At 56.5% G+C, this 25,618-nt stretch overlaps 1 protein-coding gene across 2 annotated transcripts in view; it reads right to left on the bottom strand.

The window, feature by feature from the left end:
- The window catches only part of GPSM1 (G protein signaling modulator 1), a 95,324-nt gene that overhangs the window by 17,188 nt on the left and 52,518 nt on the right, over window positions 1–25,618 (bottom strand). For both annotated transcript variants that reach the window (XM_090022033.1, XM_090022032.1), the window contains exons 10-11: window positions 16,418–16,488; window positions 11,641–11,820 (exon numbers count right to left, since the gene is read on the bottom strand). In XM_090022033.1, coding sequence (XP_089878159.1) covers window positions 11,641–11,820; window positions 16,418–16,488 — 251 coding nt within the window. The remainder of the gene's footprint in view (window positions 1–11,640; window positions 11,821–16,417; window positions 16,489–25,618) is intronic.

Raw genomic sequence — 25,618 nt, 5'->3', positions numbered from 1 at the left:
GTCTCTCCAGCTATTTCCTCTCCCGACCGCTAGCAATGAATCAGAGAGCCAGAAAAGATATTACGGCAAACACGTCATGAATCTCTCGGCTAAATACCGGGGCGGCGGAGTGATGGAGGAGACACAGCTGCAGAAACGCTTTCCCCTTCCGAAACCCCCGCCTGACGGGAACAGGAGTTTCTTCCACATCCTCCAGCCACCAACGAGCACGAGAGGCCACAGACGCCGGATGCTGGAGCCGACCTTGCGGGCACTTTCGAGGAGGGCCAGCACTGAGGCGCGCGCAGAGGCGCGGGAGATGCACCCACCACGCTCGCTCCCGGCCGCACAGCAAGAGCGCGTCCTTCCTACGCGCGGATCCGCTGGGGCACGCTTCTCCACGAAGGCGAGGGCTGTGAAACAGGAAAAGGTGCCGGAGACGCGCGAGGCGGAGAGCCGGCTGCGGAGCCACGATAAACCGGCAACGGAGAGGGAGGAAGCGTCAGGACAGGAGGAAAGATCACCAGCTCGGGTGCACGGGGAGAGTGTGCGCAGACAAGCCAGCCGTGCAAACAGCATCCAAATCACTTAGGCAATTTAAAACTCTCCCCTTGGCTACGGAAAATCTCCGTATGTAATTATTCCACCAAGACCAAGTGGATCTCGGTGACACAAGGGCGAGACCCCGGAGTTCAGGAGAAGCCAGAAAAGCCCATGGAAACTGGAGCAGGAATGGGATCAGACCACACATATATGTAATTGCTTCAGCAATGCTTGCGTAGAGCTGAGGTTAACAGGTTCCTGCATTTGCCCTGAGGACTGGCAAAGGTCCTGCTTGGAGGTGGTGGTGGTGGGCTCTCCATCCTTGGAGGTGTTTAAGGCCCAGCTCAACAAAGCCGTGGCTGGGATGATGTAGTCGGGGCTGGTCCTGCTTGGAGCAGGGGGTTGGACTGGATGTGACCTCCCTCCCAACCCTCATTTTCTATGATCCTATGAAATACTTTCTTTACAACATCAGAACCCAAAGGTATTGACCCCAAAAGCAAAGGGAGCTCCAAGATGGAGATGGGATTTAGGATGTCCAAAAACAAGCCTGGGTCCCCCATGCAGCCGACTGCCGAGTCCCACATCTGTCACACGAAGACCCACAGACGAGAGGAAGGCCGGCGTGCAAAATCCTAGTGCCAGCAAACTGGCTGGGATCGGTGGCCCGTGCAACTCGCTCGTGATTGCGTGAGGCCCCCCCTCACCAAGGGCTCGGCGTAGACTTATGGACGGAGGTGGGCAGCAAGACTTTAGGACAGCCGGTCACCTGTCCCTCCTCCGTGCCGGCCGCAGCGTCCAGGCACGCCCAAGCCTGTGTGGGGACACTTCAGCACAATAAAGAAATGAGCAATAACTACCTCTAATGAAGACGATATGCAAACATTGCCGTGCATACATTTTTCCCCCCTGTAGGATGAAAAGATCATTTCTACTTGGATGGTTTCCAACGATTCCCCCCCACCGCCCGCCCCATCCCCAACCCACTCGCTCCTATAAACACTGGCGTTAAAAGCTGGGTCTGCTGTTGAGAGTTTCAATAACCAAATTTTTATTGTTTCAAACAAAATCAAAACTCCCCCACACTTCCCCCAAAACACATTAGCAGCTGCCCTGTCTGGATCACGCCTGAACAATTTGCACCTGTGGAATAAAAGTATTTTGGATCTGATAACAGGTCAGCGTGCAGCTCGAGCTTGTATTTCGAGAGGGAGAGGGTGCGAGTGCCCGCGTGGGAGTTTGGCTGAAGTGCTACTGACACCTCAGCTACTTCAGGCTCTCGATCTCAATGCCTAACTGCTAGTGCCAACACATTCATATTTAGCCACTTTATGCAACAATCTCATTAATTCTGGTTTGACACTTTTTCCCCCACCCCCCCCAGCTACACTGTAATCTAGCTTGAAATTACAGGTCTGGCCGCCAAGTGCTGTACCGCACAGACAGACGCTTTTCTGGCATCCAAGGACTTCTGTTTTCTTGTACGCGTTATTGAATCCAATTGGTTCAAAAATAGTAACACCACCGCTTTCCCGTTAATATAGCACCTTTCATCCGCTGGATCCTTGCAGCGCTCAGTCGGTTTGGTTAAGCAACCCTGTCGCCCCGGTACAGACGGGGGCCCGTACGAGGTTGAGGAATGTGCCCAAAGCATCTCAGTGAATTAATAGCAAATTAACGGGGCGGGTATTTGACCCCCAGCTCCTATCCTACGAGGCCCCCCTGCTTGCACACCGGCCAGGGAATGATTGCACAAGCGCTGCCACCGGGACGACAGATTTCGAGGCAGGGAATTCAACCAGCATGCCCCCTACATCAGGCGCTCCCCGCCCCCACGCCACCATGCACCATGCTCAGCGCCCCTGAGATTGCCATCTGCTGAATATTTGCTTTGAAAACCGCTGGGAAAGAGCTTGCTCGTGTCTTCCACTTGCCAGAACTGTACTGCTGCTTTTCCTGTGCGTTTGTCTGCACCAACCTACATGCTCTTTCCAGCATGGCTTGCAAACGTGCCTGGAGAAGCCGTGAGGCACGTACGGCCGATCGGCAAATGCAGCTGACAACGGGCTCTCGAGCAAGCGATAACCGTAACGTGAAGCTACAGTCTGTAGATGCGCTCGCCCATCCTCATCATCATCAATATCAGACATCACATTTGTGCAAATCCCCTTCGCCCCGGAGGGCACCAAAGCCCTCCACTTGCGCTCCAGCAATGCCTAGCTCGGGTCAGGGCCCCGGCACATCTGGTGCTGTACAGAAGATGCAAAAAGCATGTCCTGGCCCTACTGAAGCCACTGGGAGTTTTGCTGCCGGCTCTTGCACACCTGGAGGGACAGTCCCTCAAGTGGCGAGCGGCATGTTTGGAAAGCATCAGGTCTGACCTCTTCAATGCCAGGCTGGGGCCTGACCGATCCCCCAGACCCAAGCACTGACATTTTGGCACGCCAGCAGCATTTGTGTCTGTGCAGAACTCGTGCACAAGCTCCTCAAAGCGAGTACCCCCCTAAGCACCAGCTCATGCGCCCTCAAGAGGGTGACACATGACAGAAGATCAGTAGCGAACCAGTGGACATCAGTCCTGGGCCAGCGCATACGGCCTGCCGAGAGGACCCGTGCATGACATGCCAGCAAGGCAGGCACCTACAGCACCGAGCCCAGAGCAGAAAAGAGAGGGGGACGTGACATTTTCAGCAACCTTTTGGGGCGGATGAGAGCAAAGCCAGAACAATTCATGAGCAGGAGAGCAATTCAGAGTGGCACGTGGCTCCACTACCTGGACCCCGAGATGGTCAGCAAAGCACACTAAGTATAGTCTGCACCTCCCAGGAACCTCCAGAAGGCAGCAGGGAGTACGGTGGGGGCAAAACGAAGCGCTGAGCAAGGCTGGCTACTTCTGTGCAGGCCCGCCAGCTCCGATCCCTCCAGCTTCACTGGTCCCCCAAGTCGAGGGGAGCCCTTTGCTGGAAGCGCTCCAGCAAGGGCAACGGGGCGGTTGCAGCTACCCCCGGCCGCGCGCCCAGGGCGTCCACGAGGCATGCGCAGGCGCTGCGGCGGGGCCGGCTCGAGTGCACCCACGTCAAGGAGGACTAGACTGCGAAAACAAAAAGGAGTCTCTTGCTTCTCCGGCTCCCGACGTCCTGCATGCCCCTCGAGCGGTGAGACATAGCCCGAATCACACGCCTGCGCAGGAGCCGCCTCTCCTCTCGGTGGGAAGCAGCGAATATGAATCGAGGCTCTAACCCAGAGACCCCCCCCCAGTTAAGCTTCAAAATCTGGGCGAGGGGGTCTCTGCTGCTCCTGAGCCGGCTCTGCTGTGCGTCCTCTGAGAGCTGATGCCGTCAGCACCACGGCGCCCTTCCCCGCTGTATTCAGGGGGTGCTGGCTCCGAAGACCTACCCACCCCAGACCCCACCCAATGTCTCTCCCCCCCACAGCCCGCTGGCACCTCTGGATGCAAGTCCTCCCTGCTCTCCCACGTGCTCACTACAGATGCAGAGACGTAGGAAGGGGTCAGGTGGGGGCCTTTCAAAGTCCTGGCACGTGCTACAGAGAGCCCAGGTCCCAGCACGAGGCAGGACTTCTTCGGGCTGCGACACTCCTGGGGCCACGTGGCCCCTAGTGGGGAAGAGAAAGGGCCAAGGGCTGCAGAAAATCATTATAAAGGCTTTTGTAGATTAAGTGGCATTAATTGCCTTTGGGAGCCGGGATCATAGCACTGCTAATGGGGGAACAGAGCGGCAGGCTGGAGGGGAGAAAGCAAAGCAGAGAGGAGCCTCAGTCCTTGCATTAACCTGAGGGCACGGTGTGCTTTGCGCCCATTATCCGCGTGCTCGGTCCGGGCAGGAGAGGTGAAGCCTGAACCGCAGTCGGCAGCGAAGGCTAGGAGGGCGCAGCATCTTCCCGCCACCAACGCTGCCTCCGGGATTCGCGGCGCTAGCAGCACCTCCAACTTCCAGCCGTTTGCTCAGAGCCACGCTCCTTTTCTCGTTCCCCAGGCCAAATCTCTGCCCCTTTCCCATGGCCACGGGAAAGTCCTCGCCAGCGGCTCTAAAACGGGCACAAAGCCCGGTGGCTGGACCAAGACGGGCTGCTTGCTCCAAGTGGGATGCTCCAGCCAGACAGGATGGAGCTGGCGACAGAGGATGCCCTGCCTATCTGGCTGTGACATGCCAGGAGCTGGGCTATAGTCACCCACAGCTCAGAAACCGCCGGGATATGAAACATCTGGGCACAATTTACAGCCATGCCCCGATGCTAGTGGTCGTCGGACGTGACCCGTTTCTCTGCGGCAGCTTTAGCCTCTCCGGAGAAGCAGAAGGATCCTGCTGCAAACGTTCCCTCCTGCAGTCTCCCGCTCGGCTCCTGCGGTGCCAGCCCCGGCGTGGGATTTCCGCTCACAACACTTGGTGCACGCTCAGCAGCCTCCGTTCCCCACCTAACCCCGCAAGGGCTCTGGGTACGAAAGGGGGCACGCACGCTTGAAGAACCGCCTGGCTGGCTAAGCGCACGAGGCGCACGCAGCCGGCAGCGGGGCCCGTTGTCGCCGCAGAGAAGCTGACGATCTCCCTTGCTGCCTCTTAACCCCGCCGCGCTCAATAAGCCAGCTCAGCCATCGCTTCACAAGGCCACCGTATCTCTGACAGCACACCCTGCCTCAGAGCCACGGCCCCGAGATAATCCCCGCCTGCTCGAAAATTGCAACAAGGACCTTCAAACGATATTGGCTCCCATCGTGGCGTCGAGGGGTCATGGATCAGGTCTGCTTTCTGTTGCAATGGGCCAAAAAAAAAAAAAAAAAAAAAAAAAAAAGGAGGATAAACGGTCTCTGCTGGTTCAGACTAAATCAAGGATTCATCCTTCACGAGCCTCAAGGCAAGCTCCAGCACCACGTCCACCGCCCGCCCAGCTCGGCTACGGGGATACGGGCACTAACTCTATAGCAGTGGCACGGGGCTTCGTACCTCCACCCCTTCGTCCTGGCTGTGGGGAGGGAGCAAGGGCTGGCGGAGAAAGCCGGCGGCTGGGAATCGGAAGGATTTGGCGTGAAAATGCGAGCGGATACGCCGTCGTGTTATGACAGCCCGACACGCACTGACCTGCCCTCGCCGATGCAGCCACGGAGAGCGTCCATGAAATCGTTAGCCCGTGGTAATCTGGATCTCCTGCAACTTGGGCTATTCTGGGATCTCGGTCCCCTTCCTCTGTCTGAAGACATTGCCAGAGAAACGTCTGACATCCTATGCCCCGTTCCTAGGTTGCTATGGCACACGCTTTAATGAATTCGTTGTGTTATCAAGGATGCAGCTCCCTACTTTAAAAAAACCCCACTTGATTCTATATAAAAATCCATCCCAAATGTATAATTACTGGTGTGATTCGCGAGGGAAGCGTGCTGTTGGGTCGAATCCATTTAGTCCAAAGGCATTAGTCCATCACCAGTCCCTCCACTTTACACGCCTTGGGCCCGTGTTGCCAAAGCAGATGTGTAAACACACGCCTGCATCACCCACCGGTGCAGCTGCCCGTGCAAAGGCCTTCGTGCACGTCACACAAAGAGATGGCCGGCCAGCTCCTCGGCTGGCATCAGCCGCAGCCTGAGACCCGATAAGGAGCTGCAACCCATCGGCCCTGCACGGCTTACTGAACGAAAGAGGCCGACCGTCTGTGCAAGGGAGCACACAGGGTGCCCCGGGCAGCCGGGACGGCAGAAACGAGTGAGGGCTTCCAGATTCCCAGGGAACTCAAACACTTGGGAGTTTTATTGCTCTGGGCTGGCTTTCATCCTCTTCTTTTGTGCTATTGTTCTCTTTAAAGGCACAGTTTATGAGAAGCAAATCAACCCCCTTCTTGTTGCACACCGCTGGCACGCCAGCGCCTGCCCAGATTGATGCTCAGGGGAAGAGCGCGATGCCAGCCTGCCGGTAACTAAGCCCCAACGTCGGTGGAAAATCCAGGGTGAAAAGAGCATTGGTCTGCAACTCTGGACACAAGGCTGGACCTGCCGCGTGACCTCGGGCACGTTACGGCCGCTCTCACCCCCTGCCTAGTTAGACTCAGTTTTCCAGGCCACAGACTTTCCCTTGTTGTCACTAGTCGATGTGGCTCCATGCTCTTGCAAAAAAGAGCTCTCTCTTTTTCAAACAGACCTTCAAGGACCAACAGGCCAAGTATCGTGTGAGCACAGGCACCCTCTGCAAGTCCTTCCCCTGCACATCCTGGCTACCAAATGCAGCTGCTAATAACTTGCAGATGTCCAGGAGCCATCGCCCTCCCCTGTGCACACTTTATGGGCACCAGCACCTGGTACAGCGCTGCCAAGGCCTTCGCCGCGTGCGGGGAGCAACCCAGCAGGTGCTGGTGTCATTATGAAGATACTAGTTTGCACCCGACTCAACTGGGAAAGCTGCTCCCTCTTGCAGCACATCAGGGAGCCTCATGAAGCTGGAGCTCAGCCTTCACTCCTGTTGCAATTCCCTTTGGGTGGGAAAGCTCCATAAAGCCGCTGACGTGTGCCCTTGCTCTCCATTCAAGGGCCATGCAAGTCAGCGGGCCCTCAAGCAGACCGAGCAAGGCAGGCTCGCAAGCAGCTCCCTTGCCCCAATGGGGGACGTTCACGCATCTCCCTGGCGAGTCCCGAGTCCAGCCGCTTGCCTTCTCCGTACTTGAGAGCTGGGCCTCAGTTGCCACAGTCATGGTTCGCGCTAGGGCAGAAAGTGCCTACCGAGGCGTGGATTTAAAGCATAATGGCTATTCCAGGCCATGTCTCTATGTGGATGAGCTATGGCAAGAGGCCACTCAAACTGGTGGCAAGAGGTTTGAGGGTGACGGGCGCGGCAGGCGAGGGAGACGGGCGGAACGGGTTCAGGGCAGGTTTGCAAGCACAGCCCTTCAGCTACCCCCAGCACTGCTTTCCATCTCTTTGGACCCTACCTACTTAGTGTTACTGCAGTAATTGTGTGGAGGCCCATTTCCACGGACCCAAATGGGGGTGGAAAAACTTCTCTCAGACCTCAGCCATGCGATTTCAGAGGCTCATTTCACAGTCTCAGAATGCCGTGATGAGCAACCACCACCGGGCACCAGGAGAAGCACCTGAGGATTGGGAGATGGCGAGAGCCTGGCTCCCCTTCGCGATGGGACTCGGCTATCCCTCTGGCAGCCGTCATGGGCTGCTGCACCGACGGGAAGCCAATCCGGCCTCGAAACCAACCAGGTAGGCGGAGGTGAGGTTGGAGACCGCTCTGATGCCAGCACTTTGCCTCGACTCTAACCCTTGCTCCCGACTCCTGATTCTGGCTTGTTTCGGATGCCCGCCCTGGCTTCCTCACCTTGACTTCAGCATCGGGACCAAGGCATGGACCCTACCCCGAGTGCTGGATCACTAGGCGTGACTGCCCTGTGTCCTGGTCTTGGCATGGGCGACACAGATGAGTCGCCTTGCTTCAAAACTACTCTAACACCCTAGCGCAGAGGCAGTTATCCCACAGCAGGGAAGGATGGGACAGCGTACAGCTGCCAGGGGATGGGGGCAAAGCCCTTCTGCTGCCCACTGACATGAAGTGTCCGGGTTGTACTGGGGTTGCACGTCTGTCCCTGAACCAGTGCCACCAGTACCAGAACTGCGTGCAATTCTCTCTCTACAGAGAGACAGATCAGCACCTGCAAGGAGGACATGTTCGTTGTGGCATTTCTAAATGCCAACAGCGCCGTGGCACCCAGGGGGCTAGGCCGTGCCAGCTGCTGCCTGCGCCCGGCAGCGAAGTTGTTGTAAGGAAGGGGAAAGTTCCCTGCCAGCCCCTGCTGAATGTCTGCAGACACGGCACAGGCCACTTGCCCCCTGCAAATCTACAGGTGATCTGGTAGGACCAACACACGGCCGGGAACCGTGGTGAAACCCTCCTTCCTAGGGAGGCTCCTTTTCGCTCTCCCCAAATGCAGAGACCCACGGCACCAAAGAGGTGGCCCTCAGGTCCCCATCCTGCCCGCATGGTCCCTGCTTTACGATGCAGTGGGAGATGGCGTGGGCGGCTGTTAGGGATCGAGAGCACAGGGCTGCCAAGCCCACAAGCCAGCCTTGGCTCCAGCTCTGCTACTCGTGCTGCAGGTCTACGACCCAGGAGCAGAAAGCAGAGCAGCAGCAAATTGGTCAGGGGAAGGAGGCCAGAGCGGCACATGGGGAGGGCGTAGGGCTTCGCTTGTGGCACGTCTGCCCAAAAGGGTGGCCCCCGTGGAGCTGCACCATGACCCGAATGACGTATGCCAAGCTGACACAAGGCCTCTCTTGCTAGAGAAGCACCGGTGCCCCGGGGAGCTGGGCGGCATGGCTACAGCAGCTAGAAAGCGTGGCCTTTTTCTGGCAGCACCACTCTGCACAGCAGTCCAGGCCTTCGTGTTCGGCTAAGCCTTTGTGAATCCTAACCCCGTGTCTCTTCCCCTTCTGCTCCTCCTCGCTGCCTCTGCAGAAACGCTCTGCCCGTTACGAGCAGCACCACTGCACAGACTTATTTAACCAAGTCGAGTGGGACCTTGCAACCCCCTCATGTGGATGTGCTTATTCTGAAGCCAAGGGGCTTTTTGGGGTAGCTAGCATCTTTTTCAAAGGGACAGTGGTACACAGAGAAAGGCCGGCTGCATGACTCTGACCCACGACCTCCCAGCCCGACATACTGGATCTCGGCCTACTCTGCTGGGATCGTACAAGCACTTGCAAGAGCACAGCCATGAAACCTGCCTACAGGGACAAGCTGAAGCTTTCCCAGTCCCGGGGTTCACGCTTCCTCTTGCTGTCATAACGAGCCCTGTGAAGCGTTTAGCAATACCACACTGTGTCTAAATACATCATTGGCCCGGCTCTGCGAGCCTTCGTTCCGACCTGCGCCAGGTCCCTTGGGCTCTCACCTGTAAATGGCCTTTGCCGAGACGAGGGAGCAGGGCAGTCCTGAAGGGCAAGGAGGTTCTTGCTAGCAGGTGCATTATGCATGGGAGCAATTCCCTCGTCTGCTCCTGGAGCGTTGCTAGTGGGCCGGCTGATCTGACAAGAACTAGCCCTGCTGGCTTTGAAATGTGTGCACACGCACGTGCGTGTGCAATGCAGAACAAGAGCCCAGGAACACATCGCCTTGTCTGCACTTGGAAACGCAGGGAAGGAGCTGCTCTGGAACCGTTTTTTAGGCAAAGCCACTTTCAGCAGACACCATGTTGCCAGGGGAATTACTCCGGGGTAACCCGCTTGGTACAGCTTCTAGCACTTGGCACAGAGAGGTCCTCGGGCAGCAGCTGGGCCCTCGGGACAACAGCTCGTTTTCTACGGTCCAAAGCACCAGCATCACCTCGGTGCAATCGAGGGGACCGGCCTTGCACCGAGGTCTCCCCGAGGTCCCGGCTGGGCGGCGATGCCCGGCATGGGCTTGCTAATGGATGCGGCTTATTCCTTTGCTGTCGTATTCCCGTGGTCAGCGGGGAGCTGGAAGCACTGCCTGCCTTGCTGAAACTGGGCTTTTGTTCAGTTTCTGGCTCAACGCGGCTGTTAAAAATACAAGCCTATTTCTGGCAGAAGCGTTTTCTTTGCCTTTGTGTTCCCTCCGCTGCCGCCGCCTCCTCGGCTCCCCGAGCCTCGTCTCCCTGCTCGGCGCTCCCCGCCGTGGCAGGGGGAGGCCCAGGAGCGGGACGGCAGCTTGGGGAAAGGACTGACCCCAGGGCGAGCTGAGGCCGTGCGTGTGCTGGACAAGGCACCGGACAGCCACGAGTCCAGAGCCCGGGCCGCTGACAGATTCAGGTGCCCCAAACTGCAGGGAGCCAGTGAATCTGGATCTCAAATGTATACTTCAGACCCATCAATGCCTCGTCCCAGGGGGAAGAAGGAAAATTCAGGCCCCAGGAACTGTTCTCCGGCATCCAGATAACTAGGTCCTGCCACCATCTGGATCCCAGCCTCTCCCCGTCACACTTAGTCACGGGACAGCCGGAGCACGCCTCGCGCCGGAACCGCTGCAAGACGTAGCTGTCACCCGGAGCACGTAATAACACGCCTCGGGGGCAGAGCCCCTCATCCGAGACCGCCGAGTTAAAGCATCGCAGCCCCCTCGCCTGCCACGAGGAACATGCAATTGTTTGTGGGTGTGATCCCTGTCTCCGGCCCCGAAAACAAAACCAGCACAGCTGCAGGAAGCCTCGCTGGCTGCAAGGCCACGCGCAGCATGGGCGCGTCGACGCCGGCACAAAGCGGCTGACTCACAAGTAGCTTCGCCGTCACGGGCCAAGACGCGCTGAAGAGACACGCAGGTTTCCCAGCCCGGCTCTGCCAGGGCCACGCACTCAGTCCCTGCCTGGCGCCCGAGGCTGTCGCTGCCGGGGCGCTCCATCATTCGGCACGGCCGGCGCCACTCGTGTCAACCCCAAACGGAGCACCTGTTGCCAGCTCTGCGGTACCCAGGCTATTAGCATCGCTACTCAGCTCTCAGGGAGAAGATCCCAGCCATTCCCCCTGGAGCATCGGGGGTACCCCGCTCCTTCCAGGACCCCCACGTGCCACCCGGTGGGATCTGGAGAGAACACGAGGTGCGATGCCACTAGAGCATAAATGGGGGCGGAGATTTTCCAAAAGCCCCTAATGATTTTGTCGGCTTACCGGGAGGCATTTGAACAGGTTGGGATTCTCTGAAGCCTCGGAGAGCACCCCCGCCCCAAGCATCATGGGGTGCAGTAAGGTACAAGCCCAAGGGAAGCACCCAAAAGCAATAAGCACTCGCAGCTTCACCTCTTAACCTCCTCCTCCCCTCCCCGGCACGGAAGACATTTCAGGCCAAACTGGTGCTCCTCTGTAGTAAAGAGAAGTACATGGAAACCAAGCAGCACAGTCTTTCCCACTAGCTGTACTTGGATGGAAGCAGCTGGAATCGTTAGTGCCAAATTACGGATAGTAAAGGGAAGGATGGAGTTGAAGCAACTTGCCCGAAGTCACCCAAAAGCAGGAACAGGAGCAAGTCCCCTGAGAGCCATTAGAGCACGTGGCCTTCCTGCTTCATCGTATTAAAAAAAAAACCCAACACTGTACAACAAACAGCCTTTCCAGAGCTTGCGCGGGGTTGGGGGAAGCAAGCACAAGGGAAATCTTCCTACCGACTGAGACACGTGGACTCGGACATCTCTGGTATCCAGGGCGGACGTGCTGGACTCCTGGGATTTCCTCTCCAAACCGGGCTGGTTCTCCCGGTACCTCTTGGATCTCACAGGCAGGGGCAAGAAGTCCTTTCCCGCCAGCTTCAGGTCACCCATGTGGTGGCTGTCTCCGTTCTGCTCCTGGGGAGGACACAAAATGGTCAGGACAAGTCACGGCACTAGCCGTATGGCTGAGACTTACGTGGCGAAGGCAAGTTCATAGCTAGAAAGCACAAAGGGCTGACGACCCACCGCGTGGAGTAGGGGAAGGGGAGGCCCCGGCACTGCGGCAGGCTTTTGTAATGGATGTTAGAGGACAGACTGGGAACAAGTCCTGCTCCTGCGAGCACCGCCCTGGCATTTTGGAGCAAATGCATCCTCGTCTCGGGGCCCCCAGGCTGGGAGGGATGGAGCTGGATGGCCAGCGACCGCAGCGGGTGTGCAAATCCCTGCTCCCTGCTTTCGTCCCTGAGCCTGGCTGCGGTTCCCGCAGACGGCACTGAGGTCCCGCTTCCTAGCTCCCTTCTGCTTGCCGGCCTGGCTACTCTCTACCCCATCGCAACAGCTCCGGTCAGCCCGTGAATCCTGCCCTGCGAGGCTCGAATGCCCCATCTTGAACAGGAGCCGCCTTCAGCCCAGATCAGCACAGCGAACCACTCACCAGCCTTCGCTTAACACTGGGGACATGCAGCCTTCCAGGTACTGCCTCTTTGCACCAGGAAACCTGGACAGAAACGCTGGCCTAGATCACCGGAGGCACAGGGACGGCCCTGGTCGCGCAGCACTCAGCGGTACACGGGGCGCAAGGACTCCACGTGATGGATGGATGCTCAGGAAGGCAAACCTCAGTCTAAAACCCCTCCCCGCACATGACTCAAATACTTGGATTCCAGCCCGAGGGGCCGTCATTGTAATAGGAACAACAGCAACAAACGTTTTCTCTTTTCAGGCAATAGTCTGGCATCTCTCCGAAGCGCACAGCACGCTCAGGCCTTGAGAGAGGAGTCATCATCTGCCTCGGGAAATGACAGTCTTCTTTGCCACTGGCTTCTGCATCAAAGGAGACGTTCTCCCCTCCGGATACACGTGCTCCGAGAGTCCTGCTGGATTAGGGCGAAGGGCTTGTAATGCCAAGGGAGAGGGGAGACCATGGCTACCTGCACCACATCGAATCTGCAGAGGTAGACGGGGGCGTCTCCCCTGAGTCGCCTCTCCAGAGGGGAAGCATTTGGGCCCTCGATTCAGTCCAAGACCAGATGGGTCCCGGAAGAGGAGAGGCATGGTGGGAGCTTAGTCTGATGTATATACGTGAGTAATAGAGAGCACGCGACCAAGTTGGATCCAGACTCTGAACATCCCCCCCCAATGATAAAGGCTTGGATTCGAGATCTTTACCCAGTGCCATGGGTGAAGCCTTACTCCAGGATCACTCACGAGCAAAACCCAAAGTGCCCCCATCTCAGCCTCTTCAGATGCACAACAGACAGGTCCTGCCAGGGCCCCAGGATGCCGCCGGCTCCTCGTTGCTCTCTTCTCATCAAGCTGTCGCTGAACGGGGAACCCAGAGACATGCCCCCTGGCTCCTGCTCTGACGGGAGCATTCACAGGCAGAGGAGGTCAGCCACGCATCTGGCCTTTCCTGTATCTGAGGCAGCAAAGGAGACCCAGGGGGTGTTGGAAAATGGGTCTGAAAGGATACCACCGTCACTGGGATGGAAAAGAAAGAGCACCCTGATCCTCCTGAACACGAACAGCAGATGCTGTAGGATTCAGGAAGGACAGAAGAGATGAACCCACCCGCTGAAGATCCAAGGCTGCGATGCTGTGATGGAGCCCAGGTAGCCAGCCATCGCAGTCATGAAAACCTTCGTCATGCAGAGCTGAAGCTCTTGCCATCTTGCCCAGGATAGGACATGGTTGGCACAAATCCATCCATTCGCCATTTCTGCAGCTCCTCTGTGTGATTAACCACCCCGAGGCCTGCCGTGATTCATCCATGATCCAGTTAGGGCCTGGAGGTACAAAGCTGCAGGATGCACTCCCGGTGTCTTTCCTCTTGATGCTCTACGAACGACCAAACACGTTTTGCTCTGGACTCATGCCTTGAATTTTCAAGGAGCATCTTCCAGACCTCTCCCTCCCTCTCAAAGGCTGCGTCTGCACAGAGGGAAAGTGCCCTTAACTAATGAGACACTCTTTAAGGAGCTGAACACGAGCAATGTCTGGAGCTCTCATCAACTCTTCTTCCTCACGTTGCAAGAAGCGTGCGGCAATGACCGGGTTCCCGTGCAACTTGCAGCAGACGATGGGAAATTGGACTCCCTTGTTTCAGGTCACATTGTCCTTCTTGGCTCTCAAAACTATTTAAAAAAACATCAGACAAGGGCATTCCCAGGGCCTCGATAATAGTAGAGGTCGAGCGCCCCACTTGCTAAATGCTTGTAACAAGTCAAGGGCAGAATCCAGGCAGGAGCCCACGTCTCCGTGTCTTTCAACCTATTGCTCCTTCCCAGCCTCCACTTCTCTGGCCGAGCTATTTCCCATTCCAAGCTCATAGTTTCGTAGTTTTTTAGGGGCTGGAAAGGACCTTATAGATCAATCAGGAGCACTTGGGCAGGGGACTGGACCTGCCACGCTACCATCAGCCTACGCCTACTAATACCTCCTCCTACAGACACTAGCATCCGGGAAATCCAAAGGACAACAGAGAGGTGACTTAATTCTGGCAGGCAAGTATTTCTAGGGGAAGAAAATACCGTGTACTGAAAAGACTGCCTTGCCAAAGAAAAGTAGAGCAAGAACCAAGGGGTGGGAAGTTCAAACCAGACACCCTCCAACCAGAAATAAAGCAACAACGTACAAGTGAGGGGAGCCAGCTACCAGGGAAGTGGTGGACTCTCCATCTCATGATGCCTTCAGATCAGGAGTCGCCACCTTCCTGGAGGACTGCACTTTAGCCGAACACGAGCAACTGGGCTCAGGGTGACATTTGATGGCATGTGCCAAGCAGAAGGCCAAGCCAGAGGATCCCCATGGTCATTGTGGGCTGTAAAACCTACAGACAGCACTAGAGGAGGAGGGCTGGCATGCAGAGAGTGAGAAAGTGAGGAGGCAGGCTTAAAAAGCTGGAAGAGGCAGGAGCTTTGCATCAGACAGCTGTCCCTACTGGGGGGATAGTCATTCCCTCCATGGGAGCTATCACCACATGCAAGCGCGCGGGGCTGGGAAAGGGAAGAAATGCATCTGATTTACGCTGACAGAGATATCTCAATACATGGTCCCCTGCGGGAAGCATTCAAAGGAGAACGGGAGGACTTTTCCCCGGCGCGGAGAACGCCGCGTGCTGACAGCTTCCATGTACTCCGGCCTCGGAGCCGTACCCCCGCAGCCTCATCATCCTGCCTGATCTACTCAACAAGGCTCGGTGGTTACACGGGAGAGCGGGAAGCAGAGCGCACGGGCTGCAAACCGCACATCAGTGCCGCTCGCCCTGCAAGAGAGTCCCCAGAGCCATCCCCTTCGCCGCACGAAAATGTCACTCCAGCAGTCTTCTAAATGTCTTTTTGAGCTCAAGTGCCTCTGCCGCCTCTGTCAAGACACGGCACTTCACTCCTCCTTGCAAGGGATTTGGAACAGCAGGCTGCAGTCAGTACCAAGGGAGAGCCCGACAATTAATGCCATGAGTGCTGGGGCACTCTGCGTCCCAGCAAATGCCTGCATAAATTCAAGAGGCAGCTCTAATGCAGGAGCCAAGTTCTGCCAGGCCGAGAGACCAGGAACCTGATTTGCAAAGGGATTGAGGACTCGAGTATGCAGACAGTATTTACAAGCATTTAAGCAGGCTGGGCTCCTAACGCACTCGGGCGCTCTGGGAGACCCCCACTAGGCACCTTTCTGCACCCACACCGTTGTAGCAGGTCAGTTCCTATTTCCTCTGCCGGTCCTCCCCGTGGCCGCAGGCCAGCCCCTTCCCATCTCAGTTTCTGCATCTCGGAAACAGGAGGTGAGGATGCTGACAGCTCGAGATCTACGCCTGGAAAGTGCGATAGAGGAATCAATTATTCACACCGATTCCATCCACAGCAAGCAGGCTGCAGCTGCCGGAGCGGCCTCCACAGGGACAAGGGGATGGCTTGATCCCCCAGCAGCAGCGATCGCTGCCGAAAGTCTCAGTGCAGGGATCCAGGGCAGATTTTACGGGCAAAGAAACCTTTCCTGAAGGCAGAGAGGTCCCTCGATTCCCAGCTGGGTCAGCCCTCACCCCATGGCCCGGAGAGACGGAGCGGAGACACCGCTGCGCCTGCCCCGACGGTCCCCACCGGACAATCCTCAGTGCACCGGTGGAGCAAAACCGTTCCCCTGGCGCAGCACTCCTGCTTTTGACCTTTCCTTTTGGTTCAACAAGGTGCTACACCGGACTGAAATTCAGCTCCAAGAGCTAAAGGGGCTAAAAGGTTAACTTGAAGCCTCTCCTTAGAGGACAGACGATCGAGAAAGTACGCACTCGTGCTGTTCTGACTTCCAGTGGCTATGGGGTTAGCTGGCCCAGCTGTTTCACCTCCTCCCAGCTCCCAAGAAACAAGCTTTTGTTAAGCCCAAATATTCTCGGCATATCTACTAATCGCAAACCTCCCTGCAAACAAGGCATCACAGTCCTACGGATATTTAATCCCCTAGGCCAGCCAATGTGAAGTCCACTACTCGCTGCCCGTCCAACAGGCATCTCCCCTTCCCTTACCTTTTCAGAGGGGAACTTCAAGAGGTCCAAGCTGTCCATGCTGCTCCTCTGGATCCTTTTAGGCCTGGCTCCTGGAAAAGCAACACAGACTCATGTCATGAAGGCGGCATTCATGGCACAGATAAAATGCAACCCGCAGCAGAGCCCTGGCTCCTGTGCGGAGGACTGATACAAAGCCAGCTGGGTGCCCTTCAGACGCGGGGTGTTTTTGTCCCCCTCCACCCAGACGCTATCGCACTTGAGTTGGTCACAGCTAAAGCCAGGCAAAGCTTCCGAAACCAAACCAGACACCATGCCAGGGGGATGCTATCAGGTGGGAGCTGAAGCCAGGGCCTCTCATGTTCAAGTGCCCCAAAACCTCCAGAAAATTTGGAGAAAAAGCTAAAGAAGAAACACAAGTTTTAAAATATAGCTCCTGCCTTTTGGCGTTGGAGCCCTTGGGATGCATGTAGGCCCTTTTCCAAGCTGTCCTCTGCCCCCACAAGGCTAGAAAATTAAATGAACGCTGAAGCTCTCACACGCGAATGGGACTCCAGGAGGTGGAAATTCAAGAAAGGGCAGCACACGAGACCGACGAGACAACCGTGATTGCTCCCCACCTGCAGGGGCTGCCAGGGTCCCTCCGTTATTCACCCCTCCTCCTCGGGAGCATCGCGAGTGCAAACGAGCAGTCCGCACGCTCGGGCTCCACGCCTCTCCCTACCCACTTCCCTCTCGCCAAACCCTGCCGCTGCTTCCAGCAGCGACATCGGCTGGCAACGCTGGTTCGCACCGGGGCAGGGCGAGGCGCCCGTGCCGGGCACGGGGGCCGCTTCGTGCGCATGCAGGGACGACAGAGCTGCGCACGGCGCATCTGCTTGCTCCAGCCAGGATTACGGCGGGCTCCACGATCCAGCTGCCCCGGGCGCCAGTGCCCCTCTCTCCGTGCAGCTCTGCCCGCCGCTCTTGGACTCAGGCCTCCGCAGCACGAGCTGACAAGCTCCGACAGCGCCACCGCGCCCGGTCTTCACCACCCGGCCATCGTGTGCATGGCAATTTTCTGTTAATTAGCCCATATCTAATTACCCCGCCCTCCACCCACGCCCTGCCGGCCCAAATCGCTTGCATTATTACAGCCCTCAAGCCCCAGTCTGGCAAACGGCTTGCGTTGCGTCTGTACCCTAGCTAATTTTAAGCATGTGCTCAAGTTGCACGGATGTCAAGTCTGCTTCAGAGGGTGGCTGGAGTGAGGCTGAATGCAGGGAAGTGGCCGAGTCAGGGCCTCGGTGGAAAGTGAAGTTGTCCAAGGAAGAGGTGGACCCCTCGCAAGGCTCGAGGGGGAAGAAGGAAACAACTTGGCCATGCAATTCTCCCCAGCCCGCAGCATCAATGGTTTCCAGCGAGTAGAGAGACCTGTATAACAGCTGCAGGGGCAAAGCCCACAGGAAAAATGGGATTTCATGCCCAAAGTCAAGCCATTGCTGAGCTTGGGCTGGGGTGCGGATACAGGGCTGGAAAGCAGACGGAGAGGCCGAGCTCTGCCGCTCCAAGCAACTCGAGCAAAGCTCACCGGCTTCGACCATGTTTGCTTCAGCCTGGCCACGTGTGCTGGGGTCTCCTGCAATGTCGGGGATAGGAAGGCTCAGGCTGTGGACACCAAACTGAACAGTGCTGGGTTTATTCACCCCCAGTGGGACAAATCCCCACAAAGGGAGGCTGCAGACTGAACAGGAGTGTGGCTTACTGGGTTGAAGTTTCTCTCCTGGCATTATGCCCTAGGAGAGCTTGGCCCTTGGTGCATAACCCTTTCTTCTACCCATTATAAAGCATTTGATTGACACAACACAAGCCTCCACCCCCCTGCGATGTTGCTGACATCCCAGGTTATGTGAGAAGCAAGGAGGAGATTCAGCTCTAGCCACCGGACGACGCTCTCCCCTTCCCGCAAGACAACCTCTGGCACTAGCGGGGTTCGATCACGATTGCCCCCTGAAACCAACCCGAGCCCCCTCTGCACCCAATTCAGAGTGATCTCCTGGGAGCCACCCACTACCTGGAGCAAGCTTTCGGCTCACGGTTCCCCTCTGAATAAAGTGTGTATGACAGAGACCTGCTCCCAAGCCTGCTAAGACAACTGCTCATTCTCGCACGCCCCTCCAAAAATCAGAGATGCTCCATAGAAACCCAATAGGATTTTTTTCTCCCCTGGTCCCTTCTGGGTGCGCAAGCCTAAACAGGGAGCTCATAACAGAGCTCGAGAATAGCAGGCCATGTGTGCAAATGCATGCACACAGGGGGATGGCACCGTGCCCCCAAGCCAAGGTCCTCCAAAAAGCTCCGTAGCTGCCCAAAAGTTGCCCAGAACAAAGCGCGGCCTCATAGATGATAAGCAGAGAACGGGTGGGAATAAAGACACCGAGACCAGTCTCGGGAGTGCCTACAGTTTTGTTTCCAGCAATGCCTTGGAGAGGGGAAGTCCTGGATTTGAAACCCAGCCGCTTTTAACAGCCACTTCTAGGAGAGCAGAGGAGTGAAGTGTGTCTGATTAGATAAATACAGATCATTGCTAACTGCCTAAAGAGCTGCTAATTACATGCCTCCTTCCTCAGGTGCTCCTGTGTATTTGCAAGAGCATTAAGCTGTTGGCCCTAACGTGTTCGACTCTAATCTGAAAGCCTGCCTTCTCTTTGTTAATTTAATAGATGCCCTCAGCAGAGACCTTCGGTCCTTAACGCACGCGCAGCCTGGCAGGAATGCGTTCTTGCTTCCTCACCGCTCCCAGCAGAAATGCAGCTGAGTCTGGGCAGGGAAACAGAAACGCAGCTCCAGAGCAGACGTCCCAGCGTGTCGGCTCTCTCCCGAGGCAGCAAATGCTGCCAGTGACAGGATAAAAGGCTGGACTGAGTTACAACCACCAGATTCAGCCTCCCTGACTCGTGCTACTCAGCACCTCTCACCAAGCAGCCCCTTAAAACGTGCACGGGGAAGAAAGAGGCCTAGCCTGAATCAAAGGCACAAAGAAGCTCACCCCCAAGCTGCTCCCCATATCTACGGCAGGGGGTAACCCATGGCCTTTCATTTTGCATCTACGCTCAGCCTGGAGAAAGCGAGAGCACCAGCTCCCTACTCACTGCGGCACGCAAATCCGGCTAACTCTCCATCCCCAGCCGGGCACCTCCTCAACTGGCTTCATCGGGAACTTCAAGGCGCGCTCCATCTCCTGTCCCGGCCTCCTCCAGATTGCGTTCTTCCCAGAAACATTTGCAACGCGGACAAACAGCCAGCACCAAAATGACACGCACTTTCCGTCCTGGGCCACACAACAGCCGCGGCAGCCGCCGGGGATGCGGAAGACTGAGCAACTGAAAACCCGTGTCTGTTCCTCTCCGGGTTTTTTTTCCCCTTCTCCAGTATTTATTGGCATGTTTACCAAGACCATTGCAGACTAACGGAAAACCTCAGGGGCATTTCTAAATGCTCTCTCTGTCTTTAAGGTTTGCTGAGGTCTCTAATCTAGCGAGCTGAACCCTTCTTGTGAACATTAGCTGAGCAACCTCGCTGACTGCCTGCATTCATGGCTTATTTTTTTGGAGAATCTGAGCTTTTAAATACTCCAGGTCAGGATTTTTTTATTTTTTTTTAAGTCTTTTTTAAAAATGCATTCCCAACTCCCTGTGACCTAAACAGCTTGATTAACCAATAGGGACCTCTTTGGCGTAGTGATTGTGTTCCTGGGACAAGTTTAACGGTTTTCATATTTCAATTCTTTCACTTCTTTTGAAGCCATGTGAGCCAGCTGCTTCCTGAGCTGGGCTTTACAATATTAACTGGAATAAGCAGAAGGGCATGTGTACACATACCTGCAGCACAGACAGAGGCGCAAACACCAACCACCCCCCGGCTCCCCACAAATACACCCTTGTATACTACCTAGGTCCCAAACACCCCTTATTCTCCCTGCTTTACCCTGTACCCTAAAACACTGCCTTGGCCTGCCTCATGTACCTCAATACAGACACCTCTCACACATATGGCCATGTCAAACCCAAATAGATATACTTGCTCTCTCTCATGCACACACCCTTACATCCACCTGTATCAATATTTAGGCATTCACAGTACCCACCACCTTAGGAGGAATTAGCAGCCCTCTTGCTCCTTCTGCCATCATCGTTTTAACAAGCTGGGCTGAACCAGCCTGCAGGCTCATTTCAATTAGTACAGTTCAGAGGAATGGGAAATCCTGCCTTCTCCCCGCATGCCAAGGAGCCGTGCCCTGGTGCATAAGCACCCAGGCCTTGGGAACACTCTGCCTCCCTGCACAGCCAGCCCTTGAGGACTGTGCTTGATGCAGCAAAGGACTGTGCTTGATGCACAGCAACTGTGGCTGGGGAATGCAGCTGGCACGCAGGAAAACAGGCTTCCTCAGACCCTCTCCAGTCCAGCCAAAGCACCGCAAAAAGCCTCTTGGTGCATCTTGTCTATATACGATGGGAGAATCCAGGGATGGATGGGGTAGTCCAAGAAGCCTCTGCAAATCTTACCTACAAATCATGCACCTTTTGGGCAAGGCTCTCAAAGTGCTTTAACAAAACTGGGTGTTGACCCCATTTTACAGACTGGGAAAGCAAGACCGAGGGAAGATGAAAAGGCTTTCTGAAAACACAACAGCAGAGCGCCTTGGGAAGGTGGACTCAGGAGCTGCAGAACAGGTCTCCAGTCCAAGAAGCCTGGGCAGCTTAAGCCTAGGCCTCAGCCATTGCTACCTGCCCTTCCCTTATCACCCCCCAAGCAATGACATGGGCATGAGCCCTGTGCACACCAGGGTGGGTGGGTGGGTGGGGGTTTGGGCTATTTGGAAAGGGCCGGTGCATCTGGCTGCACACAGATGTTTCCAGATGAAGGTTTTTCAAAGACCTTCTAATTTGCAAACTTTGGTCTCTACCAAATCACTGCATCTAGGGGTTTAATCTGCCAGTCACTGATGTCCAAAGGAATTTCTGACACCACCCCGCACACTTGTACGGTTTTCAGCAAGACACGAGCAAGAGCAAGGCCTTTGCAAAGCGTTTCTTTTCTTAAAGGGCTTTTTTGGCCTTTATTTGTTAATCCAGTAAAATAGAGGCCTGGAGACAGCAAATAACACATGTGAATAACTTCCGGCATGAATACTCCCCTGCCACCACTGGCTTTCCTCCCAGGAGTACAGCTGCTCACATGCATAAATCGGGAGCGAGTTAAAGTCACCCAGGAGCCCCCCTTGGCTTGGAATTCGTGACTCAAACAGGAGCGCACGGGTTTTATTTCCTGCTCATCTTCCAGGCACGAAAGGACTGTACTGATTCAAAACACATCCTCCATGGAAAACAGAGTCTAACAGAACTTGCATGTGATTATGGAAGCACACGCACAATATAAGGAAACACAGAATGAGGAAACTGGATGTTGCTGTGGATGGGTCAGGATTTTCTGTATTTTAATATTATGCATATACAAGGAGATGCACTGAGGAGGGTGTTTTTTTCAATATGGATCAAGTCCACATGACCTACAGCTCAGATGGCGGGGGAGGCACAGGGCTGGGATGTGAACTAAGTGGTGGAGGTGATGATCGCTATAATTTATTCATGCCATTGCTACAGGGACCCTGCTCGGTGCTCAGGAGCCACAGATCCAGAGTCTAATCCAGGCACGACCCCTGCGCTCACATGCAGACCCTTTACGGCTCCCTCCACGCGGATCAGCACAGAGCCAGGTCCTCTCATTTCATGAGCAAGAGGGAGCGGGAGCCTCCCGTCTGAACTCTGAAGTCCACCCTGCAACCGTGGTTTCAGCTTGGAGCTGTTCACCCGGGGATTGAGAACAGCACCGAGCCTGGACTCCCGTAAGGATTTAGCCTCCAACCAAAGCCAAGAGCTCTGTGCCCCTGGGTCTGACATGTCCCAACGAAGCATGCTGGGTGAGCGGCTTACTGGCTCAGCTATGACCCCCAGATCCTTGCATGGGAGGGAGACAGGAATGGATTTCTTTTGCGGGCTCCCAAACAGCAGGTAGGGGAAGGGGCTAGAGCCCATCCCATCCCCGCATGGGGCTGCTGCCCAGCACAGTGCGCTCCTGCTGCCTGCTAAGTGTGCATTAGCAGAGGGGAGCCATTTACGGGGCACTTAGAAAGTGGCACTGGCCGACTCTCCTGGCACCCTGCCACGGATGCTCTTTCCTCTGGCAGCCAGGACGGCCAACAAGGGGAGCCCATTAGCTAACTCACTCGGTGCCGGGCTTCTCCCGGTGCTTCCTGGCACGCATCTCCGACGAACAAATGCTTCTGCAGATATGCAGAGCACACGTGGCCCCCACTCCTGTCCCCTACGCCCAAACCCATGCCAAGGGCAGCGTTTCATTCATCTCCAAACAAATCAAAGGAATAAAGGGTGCAAGGAGGTGGGGGCATGCAGGGCACCTGGGAGGGAGCAGCTTGCTAGTGGTTCGACACGAGAAGTGGGCGCAAGACGATCTCCTGGCGATAGAGATAAAAGGCGCAGCGACACAAGGACTTCATGCCTCCCCCCCCGCAGCACCAGCAATTAATACCCTGAATGCCTTTTGACTTAAAAAGACACCTTTCGTGCAGAGGCTGAGCCAAGGCAGCACTTGCCCCATTTCTACAGGCAGCTGAAGGCTCTCCCCAGCGCACCCACAGCACTTCTCCACCCCACCCCATTCACCAGGACGAGACGCCCTACCTAGACCCCGCTGGCTGCTCCTCTCAGAGACGAACGCAGGCTGCAGCCGGGCAGGCAGAGGCCGGGCTCCTTCTCCTTATCTGATTGGCACATCCGCGACTCAAGGCTTTGATAAGATCGAGCCGAGCACCCGTAGCAGCAACTTAAGGAGCCAATTCGGGGGCTCTCGCGGTGCCCTGCGCGCGGAGGGCTCCGAGGGTCCCTCACCTTGCAGAACGGCCTGCTCCATCCCCGCTAAAAATACAGGAAGCCGAAGCCGCGTGGAAACGTGATGAGCAGTGGCTGTAACGCGTGGCACCCCTGCGAGGGAGGTGCACCCGAGCGAGCGGGATGAGATGCAACAGCCGGACACCAGCGAAAACGGCCCTCCACGTGGCTTTTACCCCCACTTCTCCAGCTCCTCAGGAAAGGCAGCTGGCAGCGCTGGGGCAGGGTCTTGGCCCAAAGGGCCACGCAAAGCCAGGCTGCCTCAATGCTTGCTTTTTCAGCGTTTCTCTCCTGCGAGGGGGTCCGATTCAAAGCAAACTCCTGCAAGTGAGCGCACGCGGCTGCCAGCCCCTCTGCTGCCCACTCCCTGCAGCTCCCTTCACACGTTAAGGATCAGTCTACACTACGTGCCCAGGCGTGACGGCAGCTTGTCCCCAGACCCCCGAGCCAGCCCGATGCCAGCAGCAGCATCCCAGAGCTCGGGAACCACCCCTGGGTAGGGGTGCCAGGACCGCGCTCTCAGCCCCCATCCCCTCCACCCAAGTCCCACAGATCCTCCCGACTGTGGCAGAAGGCCCCTGCCTCGGGATGCTTCAGACCAGGGATGTTCTTCCTCATGCAAAGTCTGACCCGTCTTGTAGGGTTTTGACCCCTCACTCTGGGCTAAGCCCCCTTAAACCCAGGAGCGTACCCCCTTAGACAGTGCTCCCCTCAGACAGACAGCAGACAAGGCGAGGGGACCCGGCGACCTGGGTTCAATGCCCAAGCGCTGCCACAGACTCCCTAGTTAGCCTTGGGCAAGTCATTCTGCCCCTCTGTGCCTCAGTTTCCCCTCTGTCAAGTGCAGGCAACAGTGCTCCCTCTCTGGACAGACTGCCCGGGCGGTCCTTTCCAGGGTGGTTGTGTAAAGCTCCCCTGAAGAGCCTCTAGACACTGCAGCAACATCCAACAAGAACAAGAGTCCGGGTTTTCGAAGGAGAAATAGCCTGCCCTGCTGAACGAGACTGTGCCGCAAGGGCAGAGAGAGGCCCGCTGAGAGGCAGCGCGGTGACCGGAGCGTGCACAGCGGCCTCGTGACGCCCTGTGCCCGGCGTCCCCCCGGGGAAATCGGTGTCAAGCGAGAGCTCGGCTGTTACAGCTGCCTTTGAGATGGGGAGAGAGTAAAAAAGGAGCACGGCAGCAAAGAAAAGCCTCCAGGAGGAGCGGCAGCTCGCTCGGGGCTCTAATTAGTCTTCAATCACATAATGGGCTCCGTTACCAGAAATCCACTTGACCTCTATTATTACTAACGCCTGGCTGATAAACGCTGGCATCCGCTCTCCCCGTCACCGGGGCTGGAAGGCAGTCCTGGTGCTCTCGGCGCGAGGAGAGGCAAACGAGACCCGGGATTTGCAGCGAATAGGTGCTGACAAGCCCCGTGACGTGCTGATCCGGCTGCTGTTTGGCCTCCAAGATGATTACGGGACCTGGAGCTTGGCCCTGCCGATGCCTTCGCGCCTGGCAACGTCTGCCGTGGCTGGGCAGGGGAGCCGCGGTGCCGGGGGTGGCAATGGAGGAAACAGGAGGGAGGGCAGGGAGAAGGGCCCTGACCCCGGGCTTAGGCTGGCTCTGTGCAAGCTCCGTGCAGGCAGCGAGGAGGGTCTCGCAGGAAAGGGGCTGGCTCCTGCCTCCAAGCATTGGGGGGTCAGTCCTGAGCAATGCAAGCGGCCTTGGGCAAGTCACCTGACCCCCCAGTGCCTCAGTTTCCCTTCTGGCTGGTGGGGCTGGGAAGGAGGCAGCCTTTATTTAGCTTACACACTGCTTACAGCAGAGACTTCCTCTGCTCAAGATATGTCCAGGGTGGTGGGAGCTTGTGTCCATGCACTGAAGCCTGCTTGGAGACCCCATGCAGGGCGGGGTAGCTGTGGCCCTTTAGGTTTCAGCCAGGGCCTAGGTAATACTCAGCCAGGCTCCCTGCTGCTGTAGCTGCTTCAGGCTATCAAGTGCCCATGCCAGCTACCTCGGGCACGTCTGCAAGCGCTGCCGACACACCTCAGACCCTGCACCGGGGCAACACACTGGCAACGGCATCCCCAGATAGCTTTTGTAACACACTCGCATAGACCACACCAGATATGCACCTCCACGTGCTCATGGACATCAGAAGGTGGCTCTGCACAGCTGGCTGCTCTCATCTTTTCCAAATCACACATGCTTGGGACCAACGTGATTCGCCCGAGCGGCTAAAGACACCACGTCAACCTGCCGGGTCCGTGGGTCAGGCTCAGTAGAGAGC

The sequence above is a fragment of the Crocodylus siamensis genome, chromosome 11, assembly GCF_052110815.1.
Source record: "Crocodylus siamensis isolate JL-2025a chromosome 11, ASM5211081v1, whole genome shotgun sequence".
Lineage (NCBI taxonomy): Eukaryota > Metazoa > Chordata > Crocodylia > Crocodylidae > Crocodylus > Crocodylus siamensis.
The sequence above is the reverse complement of the archived record's forward strand: the minus strand, read 5'-3'. Positions and strand labels throughout refer to the sequence as shown.